This window comes from Kryptolebias marmoratus, linkage group LG10 (genome assembly GCF_001649575.2).
Source record: "Kryptolebias marmoratus isolate JLee-2015 linkage group LG10, ASM164957v2, whole genome shotgun sequence".
Lineage (NCBI taxonomy): Eukaryota > Metazoa > Chordata > Actinopteri > Cyprinodontiformes > Rivulidae > Kryptolebias > Kryptolebias marmoratus.
In genome coordinates this window covers 7,571,391-7,583,605 of record NC_051439.1, presented here as the reverse complement: position 1 = coordinate 7,583,605, position 12,215 = coordinate 7,571,391, and the positions used below count along the sequence as shown (strand labels likewise).

Here is a 12,215-nt window from a genome sequence, read left to right as displayed (position 1 = left end):
GCCAGTCAGAGCAGACGGCCGCCCATCCTGAGCCCGGTTCTGGTTCTGCTGGAGGTTTCTTCCTGTTAAAAGAGAATCGTTCCTTTCCACTGTCACCGATGTGCTGCTCAGGATGGGGAAACTGCGACAAACTGAAAATTTAAGGCAATCTGCTGGCTTTCTTAGATAATTTTTATTAATTGTTTTTTATAATGCATGTGAATGTTTTTGTACAGCGCCCAGAGATGACTTGTTGTGACTTGGCGCTATAAAAACTGAATTTGATTGAGTCCGTTCTGTTTAGGGTTATGAGGACCTGGTACCTAGGATGGATGGAGCAAAATACAGAAAATATTGAGGCTCCCAGAGATTTGAGACTGGGATGGAGGTTAACCTTCCAGCAGAGCAGTGACCCTAACACACTGCTGAAGCAGCAATGGTTTAAGGAGATACAAATGCCCTGAAACAACCCAAAATCTAGACTTCAATCCAACTGAGAATCTCTGATTTGATTTAAAGACTCTTGGACACGAGCAGCACCCGTCCAACTTGGAGGAGCTGCAGCAGTTTTGCCTTGAAGAATGGATAAAGAAATTCCAGTGGTGAGATGTACCTAAACGTGACTCTAAAAAAAAAAACAATAACTTTGGGAATTAATTTTAAATCCCAGCTTGTACGGGAACAAAAACAAAATGTCGAGTGGGGTGAATACTTGTGCAATCCACTGTATGTTTAAAAAAGACTGTTTGAAAGGCTGTAGGTTGGACCTAAAAGTAATATTTTGTATTATCATAAATGCAACAAAACTTGCCTGCTAAATAAAATGTTTTAGTTTTAATCTGCATAACTCTTCTGGTTAGGATTAGACCCTTTATCGGCATTAGACATACTATAATCGAAGATCAAACCAGTTCATCTGTGCATCTTGCAGTTAAATCATGTTAACTGGAAGTCTGTGGCTTCTTTAACCCATAAATGCACTCAGTTGTATTCAGCTTGGCCAGTAGGGAGCAACATGGCTTTACATATAGTTCCTGTTAACTGTGACTTTAGTGAATGAAAACTGTGTGCACTTTCTGTTCTGAACCATCATTTAACTTAGTTTATTCAAATGTTTTAAATCCCTGAACCAAAATGGATCCAAACAGATTCCTTTCAGGCAGTTCTTTTATTGTTCTTTCAAGAATTAGTTGTGTGCGGGTGCCACATTTCTCACAAAGCCGAGACAGGTTTTTATGTTGTTGACTTTAAAGCACCGGCACTCTGGTTTCATTTTAAAAGAAGCAGGGTCAAACACAAGTCAGGTGGGGGTAGGAAGTGGATGCAAATGGCTCCTAATACTGTCATGTGTCATTCAGGAGTCCAGCTGCGGAGAGTCTTAGACAGAGTTGAGGCTGACAGCAGGATCTTTAGTGGAAAATGTTTTTCCTCCAAATGTAACGATGGACAATATGACCAAACGCTTCTGTTTCAGCTCCATCAGACCACAGGACATGTCTCCAAACATTAATGTCTTTGTCCCTGTGTGTATTTACAAACTCTAATCTGTTTATTATGTTGCTTTGGGAGTCATGGCTTCTTCCTCACTGAGTGGCCTTTCAGGACTTGTTTCTCTGACCAGCTTCAGCAGCATCTTCACAAACTCTTTTGCTTTTTAGGGGTTGATTTGCACATTTCACACCAAACACAATCATCTCCAGCTGATGATGGCAGCCCATTCCCGTGGTGTTTATAGTTGTGTATAATTGCTTGAACAGATGAACCTTCAGGCATCTGGAAATTGAACCCAAAGATGAAGCAGAGCTGTGGAGGCTGGTAATTCTCTTCCTGATATCTGGGCCGATTTCTTCTGATTTTCCCATAATGTCACTGGAGGAAGCAGTGTCTTGGAGGTGTGCCTTACAATGCATTCACAGGTGTGCCTCCAGTTAACTCAAATGTTGTCAACTCACCAATCAAAAGCCTCCAAAACCATGACATCATCATCTTGGCTTTACCAAACTGTTTGAAGGCCTCGTACTCATAGTGTATGTAACCCTGTGACTTAGAAGAAAATAATACAAAGTTCTCTTTCTTATTGTTTGGGCATTTTGCAAATAGAAATAATTTGACTAACTGACTAAAAATCATAAAGTTTGAGTCTAATTTAATGTCAGAAAAGAATGGTTCTGTGTCTTTTTAGACTGTATGTAAACATGCGGTTTTAACTATACACCCAAAGATCTCACTGACTATGACTTGGACTGTGTGTTGTGAATGACTCTCAGCTACAACCTCACCAAATCTAAGCTCAGTTTCTGTAAAACTGACTGAATTATAACCATTTGTGTGTTTTTCTTGGGCCAGTTGGGCCAATCTTGATTGAGGTTGGCTTCAAAACCTAACCAGTTGCAGATGTACACCCAATAATTATTTCACAAAAGCTTCATTAAACTTTGTGGTTCATGAGATATTTTTATTTACCCTTTTTTTAATCAGGCAAATCCCATTGAGATCACACATTTCTTTTTCCAGGGAAGCCTGGGCCTGAAGGCACTATAAACATATTTTGCTAACAGACAATGGTGACATTTTAAAGAAAGATCTTGAACAATCTGTTAGCACTCCGAATATTTGTTGGGGATCAGTTTCAGCTACTACCACACCAAATCTTACATGTAGGTCAGTCAGTATCTGTCAAATTGACTGAGTTATAGACATTTTTTGTGTTTTTTAAAGTTGGTTGCCTGTGGCAGCCATCTTGAATCTGATTAACTCCAAAAGTTGATCAGTTGTAAACATAACCATTTATTGGTGTTGCAAGTTTCTTTAAAATTTGTCTAGTGGCTCATAAGATATTCTTGTAACAGGCAGACAAACACAGGCAAAAACATCATCTGCCTTTGCCTTTTGGTGGCGAGTGATAAAAAGAACATCATGGCAGGATTTTCAGAGGATTCCTCTTAATTCTGTTTGTGTAAAATAAGATGGTTCCATCTTATTTTGTTGGTTCTATGATGAGAAAAAAACGTTAGAAAAAAAATCCACTTTTTTTTACTATTTATTTACTATTTACTGTTAAATTGTAAAAAAGACAAACTCATATCAACCTTTCGCTTTTATTCGAAGCAATACAGGTGAGCTGACTTCATTTCTTTACATTCTGGAGCCTCTGAGAGACATAAAAATCAGGTGATCAGACCCAGATGGGGGGCGTCTGATAGTCACGTGGTCTTCAGTCCCTTATGTTACAAAAATGGCTGAAGTTTACATCTGCCTTCACTGACCTCTCTGTTGCCACTATAAGTACACAACAGTTAAAAATATCATTCAGGAACTATAAACGCCACAACACAACTGGCAGCTGAGAGAGAAAAAAACTAAAAACAAAACTGGATGTTTGAGATTTACTCGACCTCGGCGGCACCAGCGCACGTGGAAGCGAGCGTGGCTTTTAATTTACAGCAGTCATTATGCAGGCCACAAACACAGGGGTTCCAGTTACGATCAGTGCTGTGGAGTTTAATTACAGAGAGCTCTCTGAGCTGCACAGACACATTTAATGGTTATTTTTAACGCTTGTACGTACTGTAAAATTAGACCGATTTAAAATCGCTGAGCATCGGTATAGTTAGAAAGGCTTTTTGTGGGTGTTTGATGCTCGTTTAGACTGAAACATGTTTGATTTGCTCCAAATACAGAGAGGGCAGACACTTTACGATGGTTAAAAATAAAATATAAAGGAAGCTGTGGGATTACGTGCATAGCTGCAGGCAACAGATGAATGGTTTGTACCTCAAAAGCTCTACACTTTAGGAGATGCACTTGTTGCAGCTTAAAGTTGATGAAAAAATAAAGGAACTAGTTAGCTTGATAAGCATATAGAGAGGTGAATGAGCAGCTTGCTGCAGATGGATACATGAGTAAACATATTTCAAAATATAAAAGTATTCACAAGTCATCAAAAAATTAGAGCAATCATTATCTTACCTGGTGTAGATAGCTTTTCAATCTGCCTCAGTTTGGAGAAATAGAGTTCATGTCTGACAGGACTGATGTGCTAGCAGCTTTGTTGGTGGGTTGCTGCCATCTTAAAAAAACACCATTTCATATATTAAATGGCTTGTAGTCCTTGAAGGATTGCATATCGCCCGCAGAGTTTTAAACCAAGAATGTCTTATGTTGAGAAGAGTTGTAAATCACAAATCGCTCAATCTCATGTGATATTGTGAGATTTCGTTAAAAGTGTTTGAGCTCAGAGTATGTGTTGTGAATGACTCTCAGCTACTGAACTACCAGATATATATCACAAACAAACAAACACACACAAAAGCATGTGCAAAAACATCGTCCTTTTGCCTCTGGCTGTGTGTGATAGCTATTATGCCGCTTTCAATGTTGCATTGCATAGTTATTTTGGCAGAAATTAAACTAAATTAAACTAAATTCAGACTAGCTGTTAGCTCATCAGTCCTGTCAAACGTAAACTCTGTTTCTCCAAACTGAGGTCAATCAAAGAGCTGTCTACAACAAGTAAGATATTAACCGTTCTTAACTTTTCCACAGAACCCCACTTTAAAATGTCCAAAACCTGCCTTTAAGTATTGATTCTGTTATATTGGAGCATACCATTTTAAAGTGCTCTGGCATCTCTTGATTGTCTGCTTTTTACCCAACTACATTTATCTGGTTTGTTTTGGTTTTCACACTTGACTTTGTTTTATTTGGGAAGGCAAGATGTTCCTTTTCAGACACTTTCATTTTCAGTCCTGTTTCCTTCTGCGCACCGTTCCTCTGGTGATTTTTCCTCCTCGAGTGGATTTTTTCTCTCAAGCTGTTGGACGATTTTTTACTGTTGAAATTCTCTGTGAAAGTTTGATTTGTCTTTGGTTTTCCTTTGAGTTTAACAGGCTTCATCCCAGCTGGCTTCTTAGGTTGTGCTTTAGTTTCCTTACTTATAGTATTCTTCTTCGTTTGTGCCTTCTTGTCTTTCTCGTTGAGTTTTTTTCTTTTTTTCCATGGTTTGGCCTTATTCTTCTTTGTTGCTTTTGCAGAAGGTGGTTTGGCTTTCGGCTTTGCAGCACTGGCCACCGTTGTCACGCTGGCTGCAGATGCCGTTGGTCTGCGCTGGCTGCTTGTCACCGGCGGTTTGGTGGTCAGGTTGTATTTTCTTGGTGGTGGTCTTGTTGGTTTTTCATTTGTGTTCAACACAGTCTCTGAAATGGCACAGGCAAGTACCCATTTTAACAACTGAGCCAACTCTGCAGCCACATTGTATCTCGTAAAACTGGTTGAAATATTTGGTGCCTAAGTCAGGCCTAACTGTTTTGAAATACTTGTCTCTTTCCATTTTAAACATGTTTTGTGTAAAAAAAAAAAAAGGTGGGGGGGATGCAGCTTTTTATATCTTATATTTGACCCTAGTGTGATTATATAATCCAGCTTTTAAAAGACAAGAAATGTGAAGAAAAAAAGAAAATTACAAAGTAAACACTGAATATAGCCAATTTGCTATCTGTTGGATTAGAGTTTCCTTAAATGATTTCCACTTCTACCATCGACTGAAGTGACTTGATCATATGAAGAAAACTTGTGGCTTAAATGTGCAGACTGACTGAAGAAAAGGGTGAATTCGGCTAAAATAGGCCAGATTTAGGTTTTTAAAAATTGTTAAACTTGCAGTTTAATAAATTCATACATTTGCAAATTTTAATAGAGTATGTCTGTTTAGTTTAAAGCGTTTTAAAAACACCCATACCAATGGTCTTACGTTTAATTTTGTATGTTTCAGTGTTTTATGTACGTTTACTTTTTCTACCACTCTCCCTAACCTGGGTACTAAATGCCTTTTCTAATATCAAATCTGTTACCACATCTACATTAACTAGTTTGTTAACCTCCAACCTGCCAACAAAAGCCCCCATACCCTCACTTGATGTTCTCACAGACCTCTACATTAGTACTCTCTCTCTTTGCCTCGACTCTATAACTGTTCTAAGAACCCGCTCTGTTTTCTTTACTTACACAGTTGAACTCCGCTCCTCGAAGGCCTCTGGGCGACACCTAGAGAGACTACAAGAAATTCGCTCCTCTATACATTTGGAAGCCTACAAAGACAATGCTAGACTCCACAAGGAAACTCTTTAAAACACAAATGTTGTGTTACCTGTCTGGTCAGAAGCAGTTTTTTTAATATTGGTAACTCTCCCTCCCCTACAGCTCTGGTTAATCCAGGAGTACCTCAAGGATCTATTCTTGGAACCTTCCTTTTGATCATTTACATTGTACATGCTCCCCCTTAGTCACATCTCCTGCCACGGACTTAAATGTCACTTATATGCCAATGACACCTAAATCTACATCAGCACCACTCCATCCACTACCCTCCCCCTCTTTCCCTGGTAAACTGCCTGTATGATATCAAAGCCTTGATGTCCTCAAATCTACCTAAACTCAACAGCAGCAAAACCAAGCTCCTGATTCTTTCCCCACAGAGCCTACTTAACCCTCCTGAAGCTCTCAAAAGAGAGAGATACAAAGAGAGGTAAGGAAGCCCTTGTAACTTCAGGTCAATTTGTCCCGAAGGCCATGGAAGGGTTAAGAGATTTAGGGGTATTCTTCTGAAAATAGATGGGTGCTCCATCTGACCATCCTCTGAGGTTTGGAACCTTGGCATTACTCCACTCTCTCTTTTGAATCCCACATCAAATCTCCCTTTTTTTAACCTCAGAAACATCTCAAGACATCACTCCCAGACTATGTGGCAGAAACTCTTCTCCACACCTTCATCACCTCCCATTTGGAATACTTCATTACAAAATTCTTCTTCTCACATACAAATAACATCGTAGCTGTGCTCCTCTGTACCTCTCTGTACCTTACACTCCCTCCCTGAACCTCAGGTCTTCTGAAGCTCAACAGCTCTCCGTCCCTCACACCAGGATGCAAACCTTCAGTGACAAAGCTTTCAGAGTTGCATTCCCAACCCTCTGGAATGCTCTCTCTGCTGAAGTTCACAATGCTTCATGTCTGGAAATATATAAAAAAAAACTTCCTACAATGCTACTTATTATATACTTATTCACCAGACTGCAATATATATATATATATATGTGAAATTATAAAGTATCAGAAACTGCCCTCCTGAGTAGCAACAGAGTATAATTAATTAGGGGCAACATTAATTATAAAAACTATTTGTTCTTAGCACTTTTAGCATTCTGTGTGTGTGCATATGTCTGTATGTCTATATAAATGCATAAATAAGTCAAATAAGTAAAACATTTAGTTTTGTTTATAGGTTTACACAAAATAATTTAATTATGCTCAGTGGTCATAAGTTTAATTTGCTATGCCCTAATTTTTGTGGAATTGCTCTGCAACATACACACACACAAAAATGGACAAATTCAAATTACTGTTTAATGTCAACCTGGGAAGCAGTTTGCAACATCAGCTTATAGGTTTAGCTACAATAGTTTAAAGTGATGCAACACTCCAATCTCATTTGGGTCATTTTACCTAATGATTTCAGCTGAATTCATCCGATATTTTCAGAAGCTCTAATTTACTCAAAAATCATGAACAGAAAATTTCAAAAGGCTCTTTGAATAAATCTGAATCCACGCGATTGAAAAGATACGTGTAAACGAAGGTGTAACATGGCTTACGTTCCTTGGGAACAAATAGAAACTTTTTCCCCCTCACTTTGACAGGAAGTGGTTTCTGCTTGCATTTCCCCGGCGGAGCTCTCCTGCAAAGGTTGACAAGTCAAAGGACTTAATTTTTGGTACAATATTTAGAACTTTAAAAAAATGTACTTCATTATTTGTTTATACAGTAAGGCAAATGCATTATGTGGTTTAGAAAACAGAGATGAGGAAGCATTTGATTTGCTTCCTTGAATGGCAGGAAAATGTGAATGGTCTTCGCTGTCCTACTACACTCTTTTTTTTTTTTTTTTTTGTCCTGTTAGGGCATATCAGGCATACCATATAGAGAAGATGGCTGCCTATGTGTGCCAGAACAGATTTGCTCTACAAAAAGGATATCTCATTCTGAGTCATAGCTGAGGTCCCTCTGAGTAAGGCGTACTCCTCCCTTAGTCAGATATACAGATATTAAGCTAAGGTTTGATGTGGTAGTAGCTCAAGTCGTTAACAACACGTCCTCCAAACACTAATGCATTTCAAAAGATTTTGCAATATAGCATGAGATGCATACATATAATGTAATTTACAAGCTTTGACCAAAACGGCAAAACTTTCTAGCAGCAATCAGCACTATAGTTGTGTTTGAGACCAAATACATTGTGAAATATCACAAATTTGAATGTGGATGGTAAGTCCTTAGCCTGCCCAAGACATAAGCAGTACAAGCAACTGTTTAGGGCCTCCAGGTCAGCAGGGAGCCTCCAATAGTACATAATTAACCCACAAAAGACATGTTGATGCACAGTTTAATATATATTAGTTGTAGTTGAAAACACAAACTGGTCAATTTGGTCAATTAAGTCGATGTAAGGAATTCATAGTTGGCTTAATTTTAATAAAACTAATTATTTTAAATGCACAAAGGGTGAAGCATAAACAACATAAAGTGATGTTAGTGGTGTGGTGGCGAGTGCTTGATGGGTGAGAGCCTAACTAAAAGGAGGTCTCCCAAAAGAAATTCTGCTTATGGCACCGTACGACCTCAAGTCAGCGCTGTGTTTAACACACTTTATTTAAGCCTGAAAAACTACAAATACATTATCAATAAAACCATCATGTTCCACACTGCTAGAAATTGGTTTACGCACTTATCTGTAAGTGGCAGGTTCCTTAAAAGCGAACAGGAAAAAGTTCAATGCGGTTCATTTCAAGGTTGGACTTCTTGGAAAAAGAGTCCAACTAAATGAAAGAGGCCTCTAAAGGAAAGGTGTCCTTTTCTGTGTAGAAAAGCTGTCTTTATGAGTAATTGCTCCAAGCAGGTGTGACTGTCTAAAATTCAATGCTGTAGAACTTTGAGGTATGCTTTGGAGCAAAAAGCACCATCCATTTGATTGATTCAAGTGTCACTCAAGCAGAAGACAGATTACATGTAATTATCCAATGAAACTGCAAACATTATCAGGAGAAATCTTTCAGCTCTGTTTGTTACTTTGTGGAAAGCTGATCTCAGTATAAATCCCCTTGATTTACTCCTGGTGTCTGGTTCAGAATAATGCTACAAAGGATACATTTCAGAGCCCCAATTGCAACATCTATATTATCAACATAATATAGATGTTGTATTTTCAGTTAGGAAAAAAAAATTATAATAATGCAAGATCTCATAAGATGTGTTAGTACTCACAGTATTTGTTGAGGATGACTCTCAGCTACAAACACACAAGATTTTTTCTCAATATCTGTAAAATTACCTGAGATGTAGCCATTTTTGTGTTTCCACAGGTCAGTTGGCTTTGGTGGCCATCTTGAATTGGGTTGACTTCAAAAGTCATTCAGTTGTAGATGTACATCCAATGAGTACTTTATGGGATTTTCATTAAACGCAATCCAGTGGTTCATGAGATATTTTGCTAGTTGACTACACTAGTTATTGGAAAGGTTTAAAAACAGATATTGTGCGATTAGTTAGCTAATGGAGTATAAGTTGGGAATGATTCTCAGCTACTACCAATCCAAATCTTTGTCTAATATCTGTAAAACCAACTGAGTTACAGCCCTTTTTGTGTTTTCTAAGGCCACTTAGTTATGGTGGTCAGCACGTGCAATCAGTGTGTGATACTACACCTGGAAGGGTCCATGAACTTAAAAACTGTCCCTGAAGGTGACGTGTTACTGGGGTACGAAGTGGCCAGAAAATACAGTTCCCCTGAAAAACACAAGAGAGTTCGTCACTAATGTTAACGTCGGCACAGTTCAGAGCTGAACATCACACTGAAACCGAGCAAACACCACCTGCTTCATCTTCAGCAAAAGAGATGATGAACTTGTGGTGATGATTGATGAGTCCAGGAAAAGAGCAGGTCGTTGTGTCTCCCATACAAATGCTCCTCTCCTTCCAGCTTCCTGTTATCTTATCTTCTTCTAATGCCATCAGTCGACTGAATTACATACATGTGGAAAATCAAGATACATGACAGGAAGGTAATTTTTTGTCCTCACAGATGAAAAGCTAGAAAAACCACATTTAGTTCTTATTTGGCACACAATAATAGAATCTTACCCACTCATAAAGTCTCCAAAAATGTACAGGCCGTTCAGATTGGGTGATTCACATCCTCTGTACACATATCCCCCTGTGACAGACTTCCCAACATGATGGCTATATGCAAATATGGGGAGGTTGTCATCTGTTGTGGCAGAGAAAAACACACTGGATTTAACCAAAATCTCAAGTGGATGGGAAACATTTTTTTCCTGCCAGAAACAACAGGTGGTATCAGAAAAAAAGCCCTTGATTTTAATCATAAGGGAAGTTTCTCATGAAGTAAAAGAAAAACTTACTCAGGGAGGAGTTGTAGCACAGTTTGATGTCGTAGCACTCGAAGCCCTCTTTCGCTCTCCACCCATAGTTTCCTCCACTCACAATAATGTCGATTTCTTCGTATCGGTTTTGACCAACGTCGCCGCAGAATATCCGACCCTCTCCGTGGCGACTCACCGGGTCTCCACGGTCCACAGAGCATCGCCACATGTTCCGGACCCCGTACGCAAAGACCTCTGGCCGTGCATCTTGGTCTCCAAGAAACGGATTGTCAGGAGGGATCCTGTACTGTTTCCCACTGTAGTCAGTTCCATCCACATCAATGCGGAGTACTTTTCCCAGCAGAGCACTCCTGGGTAACAAGAAAGTTTCATATTCTAAAAGACCTGTAGTAGATGTGAAAGACTGATATTTTGCTTTTGCAGAAGTGGAAAAACAACCCAAATTTTAAAAAAAAAGTTTGGTTGTTGCGTAAAATATAAATACAGAATGCAATTCTATATTTTATTCACAATAAAACATAATAAAGATATGAAATGTTTTAACTAAGAAATTGAAATTGTACCATTAGAATAAAAACAAATCATTTTTCATTTTAAGGAAAGCGAAACATCTCAGAATTGTTGTTCCAAATTCATGTTTCCTCTGTAAAGCCTCCCTTCTTCTTTTACCATCAGTCTGTAAACATTTAGGAGCTGAGGAGAGCAGCTGCTGGAGGTTTTAGAGGGAATGTTGTCCCATTCTGGTCTGATGGAGGATTCTAGCTGTTCAACAATCCTGAGTCTTTGCTGGTGAGAGGTCTGGACTGCAGGCAGGTCAGTTCAGCTCCTGGACTCTTCTACTATGAAGCCATGCTGCTGGAATGATGCAGTCTGAGGTTTAACATTGTCTTGATGAAATATGTTAAGCCTTCCTGAAAAAGATGTCTGGATTGGAGCATATGTTGTTCTAAATCCTTGATACACTTTTTAATTGATGGTGCCTTTCCAGATGTGTTAGCTGCCCATTTCAGAGGAACTAATGTACCCCCATACCATCAGAGAGCCAGGCTTTTGAACTGCGCTGATAATAGGTTGGATGGTCCCTCTAAATGAGCTTTGGTCCAGAGAAGACAGCAGTGTTTCTGGATGGTGTTCACATCTGGCTTCTTCTTTGCCTGATAGAGCTTTAAGCAGCATTAGTGGATGGTACAGTGAGCTGTGTTTGAGAGAAAACTATGATTGTGTAAAAACTATAAGAAATATCCAAATGCCACTTGAGTAATGTAAAGTTTAACTTCTTGTAACCCATTTAAACTCTGAATGATATTTCTGCTGTGAAGTAAGCCTGAGCTGTAGAGCTCCAAAGAGGGCTGAGTTTTCTCATGTATCACCAAAATCCCATTGATCTTTTTTGTTTTTTCTTACTTGTTTTGTGCGTTGCCGTACTTCCCAAAAGGATCTCCAGCTTTTCCACCGTCTCCTGTAAAGATGTACAAATAACCGTCTTCACCAAACAGCAGCTGGCCTCCGTTGTGGTTTGCAGCAGGCTCCTCAATCTCTAAAATCACTCTGAACATAAAAAAAGATGCAGTTCATTACAATTGCATATGCTATAGAGGTGATGGGCTTGCTTTTTATACAAACATCTCTGGTTTCCATGTTTCATAATGAAAAAAATAACACCAGAACCAAATAATAACCTCTACATTTATGACTCAGATGTGAGGATCTGGGTTTGGCTCCGCCTTGTGGGCAGAGCCACTAATCATTCTTCCACAGGTGTTCCAGTTTCCCACTGATTAG

At 39.0% G+C, this 12,215-nt stretch overlaps 1 protein-coding gene across 2 annotated transcripts in view; it reads right to left on the bottom strand.

Moving 5' to 3' along the window:
* Positions 1-3,996: 3,996 nt before the first annotated feature.
* hhipl2 (HHIP-like 2) overlaps positions 3,997-12,215 on the bottom strand; it is a 22,278-nt gene continuing 14,059 nt past the window's right edge. The window contains exons 3-9 of one of the 2 annotated variants that reach the window (XM_017412238.3): positions 11,838-11,981; positions 10,452-10,783; positions 10,171-10,297; positions 9,903-10,048; positions 9,735-9,816; positions 7,629-7,711; positions 3,997-5,174 (exon numbers count right to left, since the gene is read on the bottom strand). In XM_017412238.3, the coding sequence (XP_017267727.1) occupies positions 4,627-5,174; positions 7,629-7,711; positions 9,735-9,816; positions 9,903-10,048; positions 10,171-10,297; positions 10,452-10,783; positions 11,838-11,981 (1,462 nt within the window). In that variant the 3' untranslated portion in view covers positions 3,997-4,626. The remainder of the gene's footprint in view (positions 5,175-7,628; positions 7,712-9,734; positions 9,817-9,902; positions 10,049-10,170; positions 10,298-10,451; positions 10,784-11,837; positions 11,982-12,215) is intronic. The other variant, XM_017412245.3, reaches the window with a different exon arrangement.